Below are 23,031 nucleotides of genomic sequence, written 5' to 3'. Positions count from 1 at the left end.
GTCTACCTTAACAAAGGAGTTAACTTTAAACTGGTAATTCTCTGAAAAGGTATCAATCAGACCTGTGAAATCAAAAGTAAATCTGAATTTTAATCCTGAATAAGACAACAAATATTTTTGGTTCATTTTCATATTGGACGAAATCCCAAAATTAAAAGAAAACATTTAGGTATCAGAGATTTAAAAAAAAAGATCAATATTTGAAATGGACATCCACTTTTATAATATTTACTGTAAGAAGGCATTTAAATGTAAAATAATTGGCAGGATTTTATGGTTATAATAGACAATGAAATTTCTGAAAGAACTTTAAAAGTATATATATTACTAAACAATGGAAGTAACTCTTCTTCAGGATAGTTCAATTTTATCAGAGTAAATCTGCACACAAGAGGACTATCAGTTTACCAGCAGCTTTCCAGCAGGATTTCACTCTATATTTTGGAACCTCTTCACTTAAGTCAAACTAAAATCAAGTTCTTGAAACAGCTGTGCTATTTACATTGTTCCCTTAGTTGTACATTGCCCTGGTCTCTGTAAATGAAAGGAAATACACTACAGTAGCAGCTGATGCTTTCAACTTGCCCCCACACTCCATCCCAAACTCATTCTCTCACCCTCTTCTCAGCTCTTTTCAAAGCAGGTAAGTGAAGCTGTGCAGGAGCTTCAGACAGAGCTCAACTTGTGTGAGGAGCTGCGCAATGTGGAGAGCTGGAGATGCAGGATTCAAACGCAGCTCGGCACAGCCAACACCAGATCAGCTCCTCTGCACTACAACCCTGCCTCCAAGTATGCCCCATTTCCAGAACCGAGTCCAGAAAGAGCATCACAAGGAAGAGAAGGGGCATACTTTTGTTTTCAAGCAAAACAAAACACAGTTTGGAGCATGTCTTCTTAGCATAGGCGCAAGTTAAGAAACATGGGGTAACATTCTCTCTATGATTACTATTAGAATCCCAACTGAGAAATTATCACTTCTCAGCAAGCCATATACCAATGCAGCAGCATCACTGTAATCTAGTCTACAAATATCAATGCTAGAGCTATATCAAAGACCATTAAAATAATATTTCAGAGTATATTATTTTATTAGTTGAATAATCTATTCTTCCAATTATGATTCCATTACAGGTTACAGTTTCAGAAACATGAATTCCAGAACCATAACTGATGAAACTACTGCTACAGGAACAACAAAAGAATTCAGCTATCAGACAAAAATAAAACATATTTTAAAAGAAATGCGGACATGATGTTTTAAGTTTTTATAATTAAGACTTCTAATTCGACACAATTAGGCTTAACAAAAATAAATCTTCTGTCAAAAATGTTGATTATAATAAGGCACAATTTAATATCTAAATAATATTCATTGCTTAAATTCAGGGGCAAGGGCATCACGTAGTTTCTTCGGATAGAAGTTTTCAAGTTAACTATTAGTTCCATTAACATTTGAAAATTCAGGTTCTTCACCTAAACGTGAACATATGCAAATATAACAAGCAGATATTCTATCCTGCAGAAAAATAATGTTGATGTATTCCTCATTCAAGAATAATCTTATAAATCAAAACTGCAACTGATAATATTCATCTAGCATATATACAACTGCTTCCTTTAGGGAAGATAAAAAAACACGAAAAGATTGGAGGGTGAGCGTTTTTGTATATTTTCCCCCTTCATTTTATATATCATTATTACTTTCTTTGAAAGAGTACATCAGTAATGCATCTTATATTCAAAGAGTTGTTGAAAACCACTATCTAGAAGCTTCTAAGTTAACATCCACACCACCTAGAGAATGACATACCAACAAAAAAAATTCTAGAAAATTATCAATCAATGCAGTTGAACTAAACTCAAAAGTAATTCATACTACTCTAAACTATAAGCAATTAGACAATTTTTAAATTGCAATATAGGCCATTATGTCTTAAGAAAAATAAAACCCAACCTTACTAAATAAAAAATATGACTCTCTAAAAAAGAGTACCAAAGCATATTTGATATGTTTGACCTAATTTTTAAAAAATAGAATCATTCAGCATCCCTCATTAATACAGGGATACAATTATATACATTGCAGTAAATATTTGCTGAGCCACAAAAAAAAAAGTCTGGAGTTGCATTATGAAACAGTCTAGCAAACTCAGAAAAATGAGAACTCACTTGGGTGCTGTATCCTACAAAAAGGAAAGTGTTTAACAATGACGAAAGTTTGGCTATTCTTAGGTATCTATGCACACAGAGTAGCGGGGCATTTATAACACATGTGTGTTTCCCCAAAAGGATAATAGATCCATGGTGTCTTATGTTAAACCTAATAATTTTGGGTAGGGGAAAGGAGTTTGTTTAAGAACAGTTTACAGTAAAGTAAACCAGAATGTCAGGGAAAAAAAAATCATACTAGATTCTTTGAGAAACTACATAAATAAACTTGAAGTTACAGCCTACAATAAAACTATACTCAGGTATAGTTTTAAGGTATTCCTCTATTATTCCCTTTTTTTTTTTTTTTTTTTTTTGGCCTTAAAAATATTAACTTGGTCCCAGTTCCAACAAAGAACAAAGATCCCTGAGATAAGCATGATTAGGATATAGTTGTGTTTTAAAAGATGATCAGCAGAAAAAAATTTCTGATCAATATAAATAATACTTTTTGCTATATATAGATTTACCTGGAAAAACAAATCCAAAGATCCACCTCAGATTTAAAAACTCAATTTTATTAGGAAAAGCAGAATTTAAAAAAAAAAAAAAAAGAAGAAGCTAGGAAGTACTCACCTCTTCACGTAATTTTATCAACTGCAACATGAATGCACAAAAAAAAAGATAAAAAGGAAAGAAATGGCAGGAAAGAAAGATCAGTTGTGTGACAGGATACAGAATTAACATTGACAATTTATCTGTTTACATGTTTAGCATTTAAAAATCACAGACAAACACATTAAAAGAACCTAAACATAGACTACATGCAGAGTTTTTTGAACGAATAAAGATCACTTTCTCACACTGTCACATTAAACAAAGAGAATAGTGTGAAATTCTCTTTTAAAGTACATCTAAGACACCATCATGAAATAAAGGGGAACGACTTCATAGAAGTCTATATTATAAAGAAAGAAAACAAGTTTACTGTTCCTCTCTTCTAAGAATGTACCATTGAAGAGGTTTTGTATATACAAGTTTTCAGGATGTTTCTCTATTTGGAATCTTGACAACTGATTTCAGATTTTACCTACAAATGAAAATGATTAATAGCTCATGCTTTGGTTCCAATAGGTATTTTAAACAACAAACTATTATGTTAGTTAATGTTATACTTGTACCCATTCTAGTAATAAGACTGCATTTGGAGGCAATGTTATTTTAATAGAAAATAAAGTATGCCAGGATAGATAACACTTATTTAGAACATAGTATCAAAAATTCACTATCCTATGAACTTTTGTGTATATAAGAGTCAATTCCTAGTTATCTGTTTTGCTTAAGAGCCTACCACAATCATGTGGCATGTTTTCATTTTAATTTTTGAATGGTTTCTTCATTTTTCAATTTTCTTCATATTGTAAAATGGCAATGAGCTCTTACTTCATTTACACTGCAGTCTGTTTTCACTAAACTCAAATAAAAATCACTCCTTACTTGTTAGTAAATTCTCCTATGATAACATTTGAATTCTTTTATTTAGAACATTTTTCTACTTCCCTTAAATATAACAGACAAAACAAACTGCTTAACTCTTCAGGATCTAAAATAATTATAAAACCATATATCTAGCTTATTGTGTGTATGTGTATTTGACACTATTCTAAACTACAAATATTGTGTAAGTGAGATGACAACCACAGTTTTTGCAATGACTAAAAATGGAAACCTATGTTGTAACAGACTTAAACCACATTCTAGGTTTGAAATTTGCATCCTCAGCAATACAGGTCTACAACTGATAATTTTTAAACATCCAAATATCTGTAACATCTGTTATAACACTTGACATATGCAGGCTGATAAATTAAACAATTGCTTTGGGAGAAATGTGCCATGAATTGCTCACTATAAGTCTCTCTAAAAGTATCATGTTTACTACAGCCCGGATATCTCAATGCTTAATGCTGTTTTTATACTGAATCCAAGGAAGGCAGCATGCATTCCAGCTTATTCTGTTATTTCATTTGTTATAAAAAAATATATATATTTTGAGTACCAAAGAATAAGATTTTAAAAAACTGTTAAGAATCCTTTATAAAAAGGATACAGAAGTTCTCACGTAATGTCTCACAGTACATTCAGTGAAAATGAAACTTTTATTATCATCGTTTCAAAATAGACAAGTTGTCTTTTATTTTTAATTAACACACTCATTCTCTCAGCAACCATCCAGTTATATACAAGTATATCATCTTGCATTTCACGTTAAAAGTTATTCTTCCCCAGGAGAAGCAAAATTTTAAACTAAAATACCCGGCCTATCATATATCGGAATCTTTCTCTTTGCTAGCCCAACATCATGGGAGAAAAAGGCAAACATTAATTCTCAGAAAGAGACGATCTGGGAATTGATCGGCCAGCTATCTTTTCTTTCTGGGGGCACTATTCTTCGGTTGACTATGATACTTAAAGGGCCAAGGTTTAAAACTACTCTTCAGCAATAGAGACCATTTGGGGCATGCCACCCTGCCATAATCAATGAGTGTTTAAAAATGCTACCCATTTGTTTTTTCAATAGGTTCCAAACAAAAAACGTTCTATCTTGTTTGTGCTGCATGGCTGCATTCAAGCTTCACACCGGATTTGTAGCTAAGCTAGGTAATGGGAGGGTTTTCATCTTTATCTTTTTTTTTTTTTTTTTTTTTTGGTTAGACCGGGAGTTATTCATTCAAGTAAACAAAAGGTGGCCTATTTTTGAAAATTAACAATGCTTAGACTAGACTGTAAATCGTGATTTCGTATTTTCCCGAGTTACCAGCTCCATCATAGGCAACATGAGAGTGTGCAATACCACCATGTTGAGTTATGATAATCAACATCTTTTTTGAAACAAAGATTTTTTTTTTTTCCCCCAATGCAGAATTTGATACAAGAGGTAATCTGTTCCTTTGTGGGCTGAAAAAATCTGGTTTACGCTGGTTTGAACCAGTGGAATCTCTTGTGGTTAAGCCTTCTGCTGTGACTAAAATCAAAACTGCACTGCAGAGCATGTGAGGGTTCATGCGCGCGCGCCTGTGTGTGTGAGGTGCGTCACGTGACCCCCAGAACTACCGAATTTTTTTTTTTTAAAGCTGATAACGCGACTGCCGTCTCTGTCCGCATACAGATAACGAATAAATGCTGAACTCTATTAAACGCCCTTTACACATTATCGTGGGTCGAACACACAATTTTCTGAACTTATGATGACAGTCTATTTATTTTGCTATAAACCCTCAGCACGTAACGAACAGATTTGTGCCTGGTAATGATCTGCTCTGCCAGGGCTATATGAAATGATACCGACCTTCTTTAGATCTTGGGGAATTAAATTGACCGACTTCACCCCCTGGTCTGTAGCTGAAGTTTGACACACTTTATGCACAGCAAGCCCAAATCGGAACTTAAGAGAACCTCGTATTAAAAAAATTAAGCAATCATTATCTGCTAAATATTGCTTTACCACAAAACTTTTCACACATTTGAAAATAGTCTACTCTTTATATTTTGAACACTCCAGGATTTATTCAAAGTCACTGATCAATATAATTCTGCATATAGAAACTGAGAGTATTAAGGTTCAAAACCAGAGCTTGGAACAGTTTACTTGGCTCATTATCACACTTCACTATGAAAGACTTTATGATTTTATTCTATAAGTTGTGTTTTCCCTTCTATGAGAATGGTTCTCATGAAATGCAATCAAGTTAGGAACTATTAATGTTTCCACTCTAAATACAACATCACTACATTCAAGAACTCAACCTTTCAAAGAAATAAAATGGTGCCACATAGAATGGTAAATACGGTATTTTCAAAGAACGAATGATATTGCTTAAGACAATAGTCCTTGGAAAGCTGATAGCCCAACAGTACTCGAATGTGTAAAGAAGGTAATTTTCTTGTCCCTTCTTTGTAAATCAAGCATAAGCTATATTTGATTGAATGAAATGAATATGAATCAGAAATGAATTTATACAAAGCATTTAATTTGGAATTAAATGCAAGATGTATTGTATGAGGAACATTAAAAATGCTTTTGAAAAAATTTTCATTTCTGAATTTTTAACATTTCTGATCATGGCAGAAATGTTTATGTACCTAAGAGTAAATTAACATACTTTATAGTTAATTGGCAGACTATAATTATTTGTATTAACAGTCAGGTTTCAGATGCCTAAAAAAACCTCATTATAAATTACCAGAATGAGAAATAATAGCTATTGTATTCATATTGTTGAATCTTCACAAAGAGCAACTATAAGGAGGATGTATATGTTACATTAAAAATTCCTAGCCAGTATTTTATTTCATCTATATAATCATTGCTCTTAATTCCTTATTTTCCTATTTTGATACATATTTTTGAACTGACAGATATGTCCCAATGGCAATGAAATTAATATTGCTATTTTTAATCTCATTTTATCTCCAAGTTTTATCCATATATTAAAAGTTTATCATAAGTACTGCATGAACAAAAAGTTCTGAAAATTAATTTATTAGCAAATAACTTAAAGGTACACTTATTTGTAGAAAAAACTCTTCCTAACCACTGAGCTATGAAAATTAATATAAAGAGTCAAAATCTTTTCTTTCTTTACAGAAAGAGATTCTGTTTTGATTCTATATTCTGAATGAATGCTGATGCGGAATAAAAAGGTTATTTCCAAGTGACCATACCTAGTTAAGGATGTATTTTAGTTTGAGGGATTTTAATTCCTATATTATGACAAAGAGCCTTAAAACAAAATGCAATGATTTCATATGACATGAAAACTTTGCTACATTTGGTAACCAAATATCCAAAAAGTTAAGTGTGGTCTCTTTGAACTTTTACACCTCATTCAAATTTTAGATGGAAAAGTTCACACAAGTAATAATCTAACAGTACATATTCTCATGTCTATAATTTATCATACTCTATTTATTGAAGTGACAGTTCCTTAAAACTAAACTTCAGGTTCTCCAAGCACTTTCAGAATTTTAAGTTTGATTTATACAAGTCCAGGGGAGATCTCTGCATAATCACTTGAAAGTGATAGAAATATAATTTGAAAAATTCAGAAAATATGAACTCAATCTATTTTTGTGGAACAGTTTTCTTTAGGCATAAAAAAATCATACTTATATGTACGCAAGGCAGATGTTTTAGGCATATGAAATGTCCATTAAGAGAAGTGAACAGGTTTGAAAAAAAAAGGGATCCCTGTCATAGAACTACAACATCCATTACAATAAAGGAGTCTGAGTTAGACAGGCACACCCCCTTCCTTTCTATTTCCTCTACATTAGGCAGTAGTTTCAAATGAAGGAAAGATCTATAGCTTTTTAAAGAACTGACATGGGAACTACGCATTCACTTTTCTGCAAAAAAGATAATGCTCTTTTTTTTGCAGTAGATAGGAAATAAAATTATGATTCATTCATTCAAGAGGTATGAGAAATATAAATTTCACTTTAAAAAAGGAAGAAAATATTTTTTCCTCATCCTCACATTATTTAATCTATTATGAGTAAAACTGCTTTATCACATCACCCTTTTATGTTTGATGTGCTATTTTTTTTTCCTTTAGCTATTCTCACATTTCAATCAGGGAAGCTGAAATCCCAAGTCAAATCTGAACGTGTTCATATGTCTGAACTCAAGCTGATAACATCCAAATAGTGGAGGAGGTGAGATCTTTCCAAAAACAAACATAATCAGCTCAGTCATTCTTCTCTCTTTTTGGGGGGTGGGTAGCGCCCTTAATCACACAGACCACATTCCAGTTATAGTTTATAGTATAATAGATAGCAATACTGTTAGCATGAATAGACCTACAATATCATCTATTTGAAATGGTAAATACAATTATGCAATTTTCATAATATATATCAATATACAATTTTGGTTTACTCAGTGACTGATTTATGCTCATTTTCATTTAGGCAGAGTAGACTTTTATAATTCTTGCCAAAGTGGCATTGGTAACCATGTTGAGGTGTTGCTTCTGAACGTCCCTGTAACATATATTCTTTAAAAGAAAATCTGTCATTAGAGTTTTCTGAGTCATTTTAAAAGTCATCTCTACATCAAGGTTCTTAAAACTTTTTTTTAGAGTTGTATATAGTATCTACATAAATTAATGAAGTCTGCAGTATTAATTCAAAGAAAGAGTTAGGACATTAATTAGACTCATGACACTACTGTATGATCCAATGAGAACTAACAGCCAAGTTGTAAAGCCCTTTTAAGAAGAAATTATATTTTATTTTTGGCCTATGCAGATCTTAAACTGCAAAAAGACTTATCCTATTATTATAATATTATTATTATTATTATGACTATCATTGGACAGAAGCAGGTCCTCTATATCGGTATCCAAGTTCCACACTGGTGCTTGCAATTTGCATTTTGGTGAATGTATTTTTAAGAAGCCACACAATAGGAGATTGGGCTGCCCTGCTGAATTTTGAAAGCTCACTTTCATTTGTTTTGCTGCAAGTGTTGATTTAATTATACTGCATTATTATCAAAGCTGTATTATGTACTTTTTTATTCCTTTTACATGTGTTTGAGGTGAAGACCTTGGCTTTGTCTGCAAACGGTGTGTTTCAAGTTATTCCTTAAGTACTAAATAATAAAGAAAAGAGAATGAAAGATTTTTTTAAAAGATAGCAGACAGTGATCACAAGGTAAAGGGTTAAATGTAAGATCTCTAAGAAACATTTTGAAGTTGATTAAGACTCCAGCTTTGCATTAAACAGTATCGCTTCCACATGAGTTGCTGCTAATGCTGCTAAGGAGCAGCTTGAGAGCCCAGTGCGCCAGTGACCTCCTTCACCCTCCAGCCACCCACCGGGCCTTCCTGATTAGCATTCTACCTGGTTCTCTGAGGAATTCCCATCATCCCCCAGGAGCTCATTCCGTACTTCGTCACTGTAGGCGATCCGTGACCTTTTCTATAAAACAAAACAAAAAGGGAGAGAGTGAGAGGAACGTTAGGAAGTAAAGGCTTCGAAGCTTTATTGGTATCAAGGCCCATCTCAAACCTCGAGAGCCCCCTAATGGAAACCTATTGGCTACAATCTGCACACCAAAGTTGTGTGAAGTTCCTGAACTTGAGAAGTTTCATGTAAATTAGTTTTTAAAATGCCAATAATGAAAGCAAACTGCATTGTGTAAGTATTTCGTTAATATTCATAAAGGGATCCAAACTTGTATGTTACTTTCACACTTCACCATTCAAATAAGACCACTAAGCTTAAAGAAATACAGCTATATAACTGTATGTCTGTAAAACTCACTAGGCTGTATTGTACTTAAGACAGGAGTATATATATTTTTTTATATTGTGGCAGGAAATGGACATTACAAAGCTTTCAACTTAGGTCTTTAAAAGTCTCAAATACTAGGTTAATAATTATATCTCCAACAATACTCTGCAATGCCCAGAATAGCACATCTATATTTCTTTCATTATTGTAATATTACAAAACAAGAAAGAAAGGGAATCTAAAAGCCCATCCCCTGTACAAACAATAATTTAAATGTCTCCTAGTTTTTTTTATAAATAATGGCCTAAGGAAAAGCAATGAAAGTGTGTGTGCATGTATGCATGCATGCGTGCATGTGTGTGTCTGGTAAAAGAAACTATATTTCCCAGTCACAGTAAATAAAGTCAAGTAGGTTATGAGTCAACTTTTCACAGTCCCAGTAAATAAAGACAAGTGGGCTATGAGTCAGTGTTTCACACACTGAAAAAATGTGTTTTACAAGAAATGTACCCTTCTCCATAAAGTCAGAGGGACATGTCTGCAAGCAATTCATAAATTATCTAAATGTATACACACTTGGAAAAGCTAAAAGATTGAAAATTGGTTGTGAAGCTAAAGTGTGGTCCTCGGCTCCCACTTCAGTATCACTATTTCAGATCTAAATTCAGGTTTGCAAGTTACTTTGTTGTCTTTTCTGCTTCAGACTTCACTAAGGAAACAACTCCATTAAAAAATGGCAGCTGGAAAACGGTAATCTTGTCCTCACTTGGGGTCTACAATTTGGGACTTACAATTTCTTACCTATTCAACTGTAATCTGGAAAAGTATTGTAGTTTAAAAGGACTATCCATAATTCAGGAACAGATGTCAACAATATGATTTTTAAATTAGATTTTAAACTAGTGAATTAGCAACACTGCTTGACCACATAGAGATCATAATAGCTTAAACATCAAACATATTATATTCAAATATAAAAGAACCTTAGACAAGAACAACCAATAGACTTTAAATCATTGTGAAGTTACAACTTTTCCCAATTGGGGTTCCTTATCTTAACCACAAAACGCAGAAATTATTTCAGTGACCATTTTATCAATTCTCCCAAGGATGGTACGTAAGAAAAAATTTAGTTCATTACATATAGTTGAAGGCAAGGTGTAAGTCTCTGGCAGAACCCAGTTGAAAAAGCCTGAATGGAGTAGAAATAAAAATAAATAAATCTGGAGACTCCTTGGCTTTTTAGTGGAAAAAAAAAAATCAGTTTTATGGCATCCTAAAGGTCGCACTGGTTAAACTGACACTGGAACACTGGGGTCCTGACTCACAGCTAAGTGCTCATTCTACTATACAAAATTTTCTCTTCATTCTATTACCTTTAGAATGACCCAGGATAAAAGCACAAGCATTGCAAAATGTTTTGATATTAAGGAGACAGCAGCATCCACTCCCTGCACTGAGTCTCCACTCCAAACCCCATTTCCCTGCCACAAATGCATGTCTTATACCTTGGCTAATGCAATAACTCTGTAAGTAGATAAATAAAACCAACAACCTTGCAGGGAGGAGGACAGAGTAAAGAAGTCAAGTCCTTAGCATGAAGTCGGTAAAGATACCGATAACAGATCTCTTGACAATTCAGTAGTGACCCAACTCAGTCATTTGTGAACAGGCCAGACTTTTTTACCATCACAAACAGCATATATTAAGCTTGCTTCTCTTATTGTATTTACTGATTAATTAGCTATTTCTATTGACTTCATACAAAATTGCATTTAAAAATGCTAAATTATTAGGGCAGTCCACTTCATGGCCTTAACACAATATTTAGATCAAGCCAAAGCTTTCTTCTGCTCATTTGGAAGTCCCACTACAGTAGTTTCAAACTAGCTAAGCAAAAGTATTTTGCAGCATTAAAGGAAATGAGAACCTTTAAACAGGCTGTGGTATCAGAGCTGCCTTTTTAATTATTCATTTCATCACTATGGGGGACTAAAACATTCCACAGTATGCAAGAGTATCATATGGAGATTATTTTTGTTTTTCCCTTTTTCACCAAAATACCAACAAATTGGCATAGATTGTTCAATTACATTATATTCTTATTTTGATTTACTATACTTCAAAAGGAGAAAATTATAAATGTGTATCCCTAAATATTTAATCTTGTTTTGGTTAGAATCCACTGCTTTTAAAAACCAGCAATTAAGAGTGTACATGCTCAGCAACAGAGGAGAACCCAGGCTGAAGGGTGGTCCCTATAAATGTCATTCTTTACCACTGGGATGGTAAAAACTGGTTGTTTGGATGGCTTTCAGGATATAATTAAGCAAATGATATGCTGAGTTTAACAAAGTGTTCTCTGACAGGACTGACTTTTCTTGAGGAATGAAAAGACAACTCATTTCAAATATCAGAAATAGTTCCTCATGAACATGACACAATACTGAAAACTGAACTCTTTACATGTTTCATTTTCCAAAAATAAAACAAATCAAGAATTAAAAAAAAAAACTAAGAATTATATTTAAATGCCCAACATGGGTATTTTCTTATACTTTTTCACAACTTGAAATTTTAAGTGACCAACCATAATGTACACCACAAGATCATCACTAAACTAACTGAATATCAAAAAAGGGGCAAAGTCCTTTGAACGACAAACTGATTATTTTATGGATCATTTTCCTGTAAAACATCAATAAATTAATGTTATCTTTTACTGAATTATTTTAAAAATCTCATGCTACATTACTAAGTACCTACACAATAATTTAATTTGGAAGATTCAAAGTTAATGAAACTGAAGCATTTACTGTATCTCAATAAACTTCACTAAAATATTTTTACTTTATTATCAACAGTATAAAATTTGTACTTTAGCCAAATGCAAACATGAGGATTTGAGCTGGAAATGTCACACATTCAGCTACAGTTTGAAGGAACCCAATTCATAATGCATTTTATAAATAGTTAATGACTTCTATACATAAGCTAACCAGGCAAATCAAGAAATTGTCAACATTTTTAGTCTTAGTTGTCAGTTACCACTGTCTACTGGTGCTTTATATGTGGCTTCTGGAGAAGACAGAAGCTCTATGCAGTTTGTAATCTACTGCAATTTCTGGTCTGTACCATAAGAGTGGAAAAGCTTCAGCTGACAATATTTGCCACACACACACACACACACACACCCCACACGTACGCAGAGTTAAATACAAGCGTACTCCACACTTAATTGTGCTTGTGTATAGCTTACTCCTAACTTACACCCTTTGGTGGACTAGATGGTTAGAAAGAAAATCTACAGACCATATATGAACTATAGAAAAAATATGACAAATAAACAACTGATTGTTACCTCTAACAAGTTAGATGCACAAGTTTCAATGGCTATTTGAAACTGATGACACAAGTGAGTTATGAATGCGAGAATTTCAGATTCAAAGCAATTTTTGACTTTCACTTGGTACATGAACAGGTCTTTTGCATACTGATTGGCTGATTTTCTTAAAGCCAAGTTCAAACAGATACACTTGCTCAGTTCTGTCTGGAAATTTGGCTTGAAACAATCTTTCTACTTGACCCAAGCCTTGACATTTCCCAACTGAACTGAATGTGTTCCTGGACAGGCACCACTAAATTAGAAACAAAACGAATTAACTTAGCTTAAACTAATTAAAAACTGTGATCAGTGGTACCGCCTCCTGTATTCTACATGTAAAATAGAGTATATGTAACCAGAATGAGGATTCTACAGCCCAGAACTAGCAAAAGCATAACAATGAAGTTGGTTTATTACTAAAGCGTATATGAGAATTTAATTTCCACGGCGTGCACATGGCAAAGCAATTGCTTAAATTGCCTCACCTGGGAATTTAATACAATGTTATCATCAGACTAGCCACATTGTAAATAGATTTATAATGCTTTCCATGTGCTGTACTCTGTTGCATATGAATTAAGTAATGATCTGGTATTACAATAAAATCAGCTAGTTCCCACACCTGGCAGACAGGATATTTCACTAAATTAATACCCATACAGCTACATCACAAGGCATAGGAGAGGAAACCATCTCAAAGGCATTTGACTTGAGTTTTACATGGGATGCAAATACTCGATGGCTATGTAGAATGTCACCACATTGAATGGGCTGCTGAAGACAATCTGTTTCTAACATCTGTATCACAGAATTAAGACGTTCTCATTCCCATTCGATTTTGGCCTAATTTTCTTCATTCAGCACTTTAATTACTAATCAGCAATCCGCGACATTCACAAACACTAAGCAAGCCCTTTATTCTAATCTATGTGCTGCAGACAGCCAAATAATTGATACAGAGTGCAGTATGGTTTTGGTACGTAATGAAAGAACAGCTTGTCCTACTTCCTAATCAAATGGGTCTATAGAATAAATGGTTAATAGATTTCTCCATAGGTCTAAAACAAATTACCCAGTCTGGCCAGACTTTTCCATTGCTTCTACTATGTCTTTCAGTCTCCATATATTTAATAATGCCCAGGGTTACCAGGTGATACATCTATTAAAAACTGCTATGCTTTCATAGCCAGAGAATTTAATTGCTCCAAAGAATTTAACTGCTCCTGTTATAATTAACACTTTGGGATATCTACAGAATACCATGAAATTATATTGATTAGTTAGTCATATAATTGCTGGTATTCATTTCTTACCTAATTTTATCTGGTTCTAATTAAATAATATCATACTTTTGTAATTCCCAGATGGCATTTTCTAAAATGCATCTATCTTTGGCACCAAGTATTCCATTTTTAGCCTCACTTCTATTTCTCATGGACAATTTCAGCTTTTCAGCTACACACCACCCCTGCACCAAGACTCAAAAAGGCTCATCAATCCAGGACAGAAAGCTTATATATTCCAGAAAAACTAAAATGGAATTTTATGGATTTTTGTTTATCCCAGTGTTCTCCATGCTGTATTAATTTCTAGCAAAACGGAATTTAAGGGTAAACCATGTATCATACTACGTGGCTTACGGAAAGGTAGAGAAAACTGTTAGATAAATGTTTGATCCCTGGAACATTATTAGGATGGATGAAAAAGCACAGGGTACTTAATGAAAAGAACAGAGATAGCATTTCAGTATGTGATCTTAGTCGAATTAAGTTTTCTGAGCATCAGTTTCCTCGTTTCTAAAATAATGGTATAGAAATTACTTCCTGGGGCTGTCATGAAGATTTAAATATTATAAACAAATGGAAACCTATCCTAACACCTTGTATGTGATAACTTTCAGAGCAAGTTCAACTAAATATTAGTAGATAATACTGGAAAGGATGCAATAAAACTAGTAGGCATACATGGCTGAGAGTATAAATGATGCATCCTTCTTGAAAAATCATTTGCCAATACATACCAAAAATGACTTTAAAAATCTGTATTATTTAGACTCTGTAATTTCACTATACTGTTTTGCCCAATTCCTTATTTTATGGTGCTGCAATTTTTGTATGGCTTCCAACAGTAAAAAATGTTACTGTGTTTCTTTAATGCTATCAGAGAAAGTAAGTTCCAATCTGTTTCTTCTATGTAGTCATGCCTCTAAACATGGCTGGCTCTTGCTCAAGGGACTGTTTAGATCTAAAGGTCAAGCTCATTCGCTGGAAGGTGCACATGCCACATGTCGCCAATACTGTAGCATTAATAAAGGGAAAGTACACTTTCTATCATAAACTCATGGCCAGTGGACCATATGCAAGCCACCAGAGAAAAAAATACTCACACCCTCTGCTGCAAGGCTACCAACAGAGCTGGGAAAGTAGGTTACCATGAGAATGCTGAAACAATGCATTGTTCTTTAGTATGCAACACCAGAAAAAAAAAATTTGTTTTGAAAATTTTTGTCTTTTTATCATAATCACTCTCATTTATTTTTGCTTATACTTTCAAACACATTTTCCATGTTTAAAATGGATATTTATGTTTGGGCTATAAACAATAAGATAAATTATACCACATTTCTCCTTACCTTTAAAAATTTAGCTATATCATATGTGAATATTTATATGCATATCATGAGGTTTTATACATACACACACACACACAGACACACACACACACACACACACACACTTTAGAGACTAACAAACTCATTTGCAATCCATATGGAATAATAACTATGTTTACAATGCTAGGATAGGCTTTTATTTATACTAGGAACTCTGACCATATTGCTGCTATATCATTTAATGATTTGCAAAACAGAGAGCCCAGAAATTATGTAACTGTACTTCTTCATTTCCTCTTCCAGCATTTCTAAACTTTTGCCTGTAATTTAAATTTAGCATTAATGTTTCAAAAGGCAATGTAAGTTAGTATCATGGCCCCACTGGCTTGCATATGCTTGCAGTTTATGACTTTTGACACTGCTATTGAATATGGTGTGGCTGTGTCTTAAATTATGTTAGCTTGTCAATCAACAATTAAATTACTTCATTCGGAAAATCAGCTCATGATAGAATGCCCACATGTTGTTGTCAGCATCTGGAATAGTGTAAGTATGCAGTGGAAGAAATCTAATCCTTTAAAGTCTTTTGATATGTAAAATAAAATAACTCCATAGAGTCTACTTGAAATAATCAAAATATCAAAATGTTTATTAGTTTGTTAATGATTTATAACTATACTATACCCCTCACTGGAAAATGTTACTCTAATAAATAAATGTTTTGCAATAGATGCTTCATATGTATTTTAAAATAAACTACTGCAACAAAATATATAAGTGTATACACTTAATTCGTATAATGCTGGTTTCTCTATGCATCTTCCTAGCATTGGGAAGAAAAGGTGTCATTTATTAAAGATCTGTCCATAGTCACAGTTTCAAGTCATCTGGATATCCAAGTTATCCTCAGGATTCTCTGTAACTGACACTAACTGAGGCTTCATCTAGATCAGGCTACAAATTTAGAGACAAAAGGTTCTAGGCCAGATGAATGATCTATCCAAGGCCATAGAGCTAGGAAAGATGAGATAGAACCCATTCCTCAATGCCAGTGTTCTTTTCACTTTATTACACTGCCACTACAGGCTGGAGTCATCCTACCATCATTCTCCAAAGCCAAGGTTGGATTCACGATTCACCTAGTTAATCAGCTACAGGGTTAATTAGTCTAAAGGTTTTGTTTCTGGTCACCCTTCTCTAAAAACAAACAAACCTTTATATATTGTTATCACCAGCTAGAATATTGGACACCAACCAAGAGTTCAAGGGTGATAAATGCTTAAAGTAAACCATTTTATTTGATAGAATAAAGCATCTGATCTTAGAGGGTGACTCACAACCACACCTATGGATGTTATTTAGATATGTTTCAAGATTAAATCTTCAAAGGCTATACCACAAAGCAACAATAACCTACCTATGGCTGACTTTTAAGTGTATCACAGCTTTACACATTTTAAAAAGTTACATCTTTTTTTTTTTTTTTTCCAGATAGAGATGAGGTCTCACCATGTTGCCCAGGCTGGTCTTGAACTCCTTGGGCTCAAGCAATCCTCCCATCTCTGCCTCCCAAAGTGCTGGGATTACAGGTATGTGCACAGCACCTGGCAGTTATTTCATTCTACATTACTCTCCCCACAAAATACCCAACCTCTCTTTATGCTTCCCTTCATAGCCAAGCTTCTTAACCCACTTATGCCTAGTGTTCCATTATTGGAACACTATGCTTGTGGGAGTTATTTATATCCTACTGTTCAAGGTCATCACCAAGGTCTGAATGTTCCAAAAAAGAATTTGCAATCTCTGGCATAAATGGGTTAATAGGCCATTTTACATGCACTAACTCCATTTATTCATGTTTCAGTCATTTCTCTTGGCTGTGATAGTTTCTTAGACTTACTTGTTTTTGATGACCTTGACAGTTTTGAGGAGTGCTGCTCAGGTATTCTGTAAAATGTCCCTTATACTTATGCCTGATACTTTTCTCATGACTGGACTGGAGTCATATATTTTCCAAAGGCCGATCACAGAAATAAAATGCTACTTTGATCACATCATATCGAAGCTACATACGATCAGCATGACTCATCACTGTTGATGCTGACCTTGATCACTTGGCTGAGGTGGTGTTTATTGGGTTTATCTACTGTAAAGTTACCCTTTTCCTCTTTTCATGTTGCATAGCTCACTATGCATAGCTCACAGGTAAGGAGTTGGGAATTCTGCTCTATCCCCTTGAGGGCAGAGTATCTACGTAAATTATTTGGCATTCTATTGCACAAGAGATTTGTCTATTCAATCATTAGTCAATCACCTATTTATATCAGTATGGCACCATGGCTATTTATTTTATACTTTGGGTTATCATCCAGTACTACTTCATTTATTTTGTTGCTCAGATTGTGCCAATTTTAGGCTACTTTTCAGTCCCTTTATGGTCCGACCTCTCAACAGTACTTGACATTGTTGCCCACTTTCTCCTCAGCAGATTCAGCACCACGGTCCCTTTGAATTCCTCCTATCCTTGGAGAAATTGTGCTTCTCTTTCTCAGTCTCCTTCATTGTAACTTTGCTCATGCTCTGCCCATACGTGCTGGTGTTCCCCTAGATCCCCAACCTTAGCCCTCTTCTCACTCATTTGAATGATTTCATTTATACCTATTGTTCAAACTATCACCTAGGAGCTGGCAAAGATGTTTTCTGTATATTCTACTACAAATCCAATTCCTATTGAGCACCTTAAATAATCTAAAGGCATCTCAGACTTAACACAGACAAAGTAGAATACTATCTTTCTTCTACCTACTGCTCCACCTCCTGTTTTCCCTAATGATGGATGGTATCACCATGCATGTGGTGTCCTTAGATGAAAACCTAAAAATTATCCCACTCTCTCCTTCATTACACAAATCCAATCAATCAGCAGGCCCTATCAATTAAACCCTTATTTTTCAGAATTTCTACAACTGGGGCCATTGACCCTATTTCCAGAATGTTTGTTACCTTATGCATTAGCCCCCATTCTTTCTTTATAACTGTTATTAACACATATTTCACCCTCTTTTTATAAATGAACTATATTTGGGAGATATCTGGATGGAAAGACTGACATGTTTTTGGCAGAGATAAGCTAATAGGTACAAAGTCTCAGCTCCTCATTTTGGGCAGAAAAGGAGATACCTTCTCTAGTAGAATATCAAAGCTACAAATGAATAATTGTCTAAAAATATAACTTATTTCACTATTAGTATTAAAATAGAAAGCAAACACATTCAACAAAAGCCAATATACTGTGAGGAAACGGTAAGCAACAGACCACTCTCCAACTTTATAAGTCAATACTACATTTCTCTTTAATTTCAAATATAGGCATATCTCATGTCAGCTGTTTTATTGTTCTCATGAGTTAGATATTCCCATTTTTTATTATGTAGAAGTGAAAAGACCACCATTTCAAACAAGATAATGTGCATGCATATTTCTTCCTTGTCTGTCTGATTTGTGGACCTGAGGAATATGGATTACCTCTGTTATCTGCACAAGAAGCTCTGCTACAAGCCTGGCATTCAGTTTGCTTTTATCTCTGAGACCCCAAATTGTCCTGTTAGGCAACAGAGGGCACTTATCTAGATTGAACTGTCATACAAATAGATTTTTGTCAGCCATTCAATTTGTATTGGGGAACATGCCAACAAAAACAAAACCCAGCAATTTAGAACAACAATCCTATCCTCTAGTGACAGGAACAAATTGCTGTATTTCAAATGAATAAGAATTACTATAGATCGCCCATCTTGCATGTGGGTGCTACAGAAAGAAAAATGTTCTTGGAACTAATCTATATAGTTTTTTCTGGCAGTAGTCTAACATAAATCAAGCGCACAGTAAGCCTAATACTAACAAACATACAAAAAAAAAAAAGCCAAGAACAAACAGGAATTAATTGTTATCTGAGGAGAATGAGGCTGCCTAATAAAGTTCCAAGTCAAAATTCAGTGGCTAGATGAAGGTGGCACTGTGTTGCATTTTGAATCTGGTCTCTGACCTATGGTCCCTCCAGGAATGCAGGTAGTATTTCTGCCCATGAAACAGTCAATTTGAGAAGTGAGACCATAATTCTCTTTGGGCCTAAATTGAATCTGGCTCTATGTCTTCAATACCCATAAAGAATAAACAAAAACTAGTAAATTCACCTCACTGCAGTTACACTATATCTCAGGCTATCTGGAATAATAATCAGAGTTGATCTATTCAAAGTTGACGTTAACATCAAACACTAAAGGTATTGATAATTGATAATTAAATCAATAAAAATAAGTATTTCACAATTAAAAATGGTATATCTACTCATCAATATCTAAAAATAATTAATTTCCTCCTCTACTATGTTTGTTTGAGTTGAATCCTGTTCCCTTTCTATAAGCCAAATCTTCATTCTGATCTTTTATAGCTAATCCTTCTGTGAAATCCAGTCTTGGACTTGTGGAATCATAAACTACTATAAGGAAAATACGTAAACATGCAATTCAGCTCTATGATTCTACATCAAGCTGAAACAGAAAATAAATAAAGGTCAAAAACTTCAATTGAACCTGTGTAATTTTACTAAACAGAAATCTAATTAGTTCAATTTTTCAAATGTAAATATTTACATTTTTAAAATGTTTTCTTCTATTAAAATTAGATAAGAATTTAGTACTTTCAAAATTCTGCAATATGTCACTTGGTAAAGCTGTAGCATTACATGTTGTAGCAACAGGGACTTATGTCAAGGCTTAAGACTTTACCAAAGAACAATTGCAAAAAATGATATACTCCATAGTCATAAAAAGGACCTCACTATTGGTAGTTAAAATATGTAACAGGACAAAGTCAAGGTGAAATACAATGCTTCAAGTTACTGCTACGTTTTGTTAAACAGCAGAGCTATCTGACAAAAAAATATTTTTACTTCAAAGAAAGTTATAAAATTACATTACTTTAAAAACATGAAACAACAGGTTAATACTTATGGGATGCGGCAAAAACAGTCCAAAGAGGGAAGTTTATAGCAATAAATGTCTATATCAAAAAAGAAAATAACAGATAAACAATCTACTATTACAGTTCAAGAAACTAGAAAACGAAGAATAAGCCCAAAGTTATCAGAGTAACGAAATCACAAAGATCAGGGCAGAAATAAATAAAATAGAGACTAGAAAGACAATAGAAAAAAATCAATGTTACTAAGAGTTGATATTGTGAAAAGATAAACAAAATAAACATACCTAGCTAAAGACTAGCTAGAAAAAAGAGAGTGATTACTCAGAAAAATAAAATTAGAATGAAAGAAGAGACATTACAACTGATACAACCAAAATACAAAGGATCTTAAGAAACTACTATGAACAATTATATGCCGACAAATTGGACCACCTAGAAGAAACAGATAAATTCTTAGGTACATATAGCCTACCAAGACTGAAGTAGGAAGAAACAGAAAATCCAAACAGAAAAATTACAAGTTAGAAGATTAAATCATGTAATATAGTCTCCCACCAAAGAAAAGTCCAGGACTGAAAGATTTCACTGCTGAATTCTAACAAACATTTAAAGAAGAACTAATGCCAATTTTTCTCAAACTCTTCCAAAAATGTGAAATAGAGGGAATATTTCCAAATGCATTTTGTGAGCCTAGCATTACCCTGATATTAAAGCCAGACAAGGGCACTACAGGGAAAAATATATATAGATCAATATCTCTAATAAACATTGATACAAAAATCTTCAACAAAATAAGCAAATGGAATTCCAGAATACATTAAAAGAATCATTCACCATGATCAATTGAGATTTATTCCTGAGATACAAGGATGGTTCAATATATGCAAATCATTAAATGTAATACAACATATTAACCAAATGAAGAATTAAAACAATATTATCATCTCAATGGATGCACAGAAATCATTTGACAAAAATCAACACCTTTTTGTAAGAAAAAAATCTCAACAGATTAGGTATAGAGGTAACTCAACACAATAAAGTCCATATATATCAAAACCATAGCTAAAATCATTCTCCATGGTGGATTGCTAAATGATCTTCCTTTAAAAGATGCCCACTCTCACCACTTCTCTTCAACACGGTACTTAAGTGCTGGCCACAGCAATTAGGCAAGAGACAGCAATTAAAGGAATCCTAATAGAAAAGGAAGAAGTAAAATTAACTGGAAGAGTAAAATTCTTACAGGAAGAGTAAAATTCTCTATTAACTGATGACATAATCTTATATATAGAAAACCCTAAAGATGCCACCAAAAAACTGTTTAAAATTCCTCCTTTTTTAAAAATGGAGTGTGCTAGATGTCTCTATAATTTTGTTCAGATGACTGCAGAACCTGGAAAAGCTCTTGTTGCTATTGATGCATAACATGTTGCTATTATTGGTCTTTTCATTCATATATATATATATGTGTGTGTGTGTGTGTAATTTGAATTTTTGGAAACTTTAGCTGTGCTGTCAGCTTTGGAAAAAGTATCCCAGTTTACTGTGTTGAGTTGGCATGGTACAGAAATTAACAGCTAAATTGGTCTAGAAATGTTAAACTTAATTTTTTTCCATTTGTACAGGGGTAAGGCACTGTATTACATATGAAAGGTCTTATCTACATGAGTTTGATTATAGAAACTAATAAAGTCTTCCCTAAATAATGAAAAAAACTGTTAAAACTGATAAATTCAGTAAAGTTTCAGTATATAAAATCAACATACAAAAATCAATAGTGTTTCTATATACTAGTAACAAGCTAATACAAAAAGGAAATTAGTAAAACAATTAAATTCGCAATAGCAACAAAAAAATTAAGTACTTAGGAATAAATGTAACCAAGGAAGTAAAAAACTTGTATACTGAAAACCATAAAATACTGATGTAAGAATTTGAAGAAAATACAAATACATGAAAAGATATCCTGTGTTCATGAACTAGAAGAATTAATACTGTGAAAATGTCCACAATGCCTAAAGCAATTTATAGATTCAATGCAATCTCTATCAGAATACCACCAATTATTCTGCACAGAATTTACAAAAAAGAATCTTAAAATTATATGGAACAAAAAATAAATCCAAACATTCAAAGCAATCCTGAGCAAAATGAACAAAGCTGGAGGCATTACATTATCTGAGTTTAAAATATACTACAAGGCTGTAGTAATCAAAACAACATGGTATTGGTATAAAACTGAACACATGGACCAATGGAACCAAATAGAGAACCCAGAACTATTCACAAAGTTTTCTTGATCTTCAACAAAGCTAACAAGAACTTACACTGGAGAAAGGACTTGCTCTTCAATAAATGGTGCTGGTACATCAGCTATCCATATGCAGAAGAATGAATCTGTACCCCATCTCTCATCATATACAAAACCGATTCAAAGTAGATTAAGGACTTAAACACAAGACTCCAGACTATAAAAATACTAGAAGAAAATCTATGGAAAACTCTCAGGGACATTGGTTTAGACAAAGAATTTTTGACAAGATCTCAAAAGCATAGGCAATAAACCAAAAATAGACAAATGGGACTTAATTAAATTAAA

The 23,031-nt window shown here is 33.5% G+C and overlaps 1 protein-coding gene across 8 annotated transcripts in view; it reads right to left on the bottom strand.

Annotated features, from left to right (window-relative positions):
• Positions 1-23,031, bottom strand: part of VTI1A (vesicle transport through interaction with t-SNAREs 1A) — a 389,946-nt gene that overhangs the window by 302,446 nt on the left and 64,469 nt on the right. For 5 of the 8 annotated variants that reach the window (XM_074382882.1, XM_074382886.1, XM_003922196.4 and 2 more), the window contains exons 4-5: positions 9,058-9,135; positions 2,785-2,805 (exon numbers count right to left, since the gene is read on the bottom strand). In XM_074382882.1, coding sequence (XP_074238983.1) covers positions 2,785-2,805; positions 9,058-9,135 — 99 coding nt within the window. The remainder of the gene's footprint in view (positions 1-2,784; positions 2,806-9,057; positions 9,136-23,031) is intronic. The other 3 variants (XM_074382883.1, XM_074382887.1, XM_003922195.4) reach the window with 1 other exon arrangement.

Source organism: Saimiri boliviensis, chromosome 12, assembly GCF_048565385.1.
Source record: "Saimiri boliviensis isolate mSaiBol1 chromosome 12, mSaiBol1.pri, whole genome shotgun sequence".
Classification (NCBI taxonomy): Eukaryota; Metazoa; Chordata; class Mammalia; order Primates; family Cebidae; genus Saimiri; species Saimiri boliviensis.
Note: the sequence above shows the minus strand (reverse complement) of the source record. Positions and strands in the feature narration are given on the sequence as shown.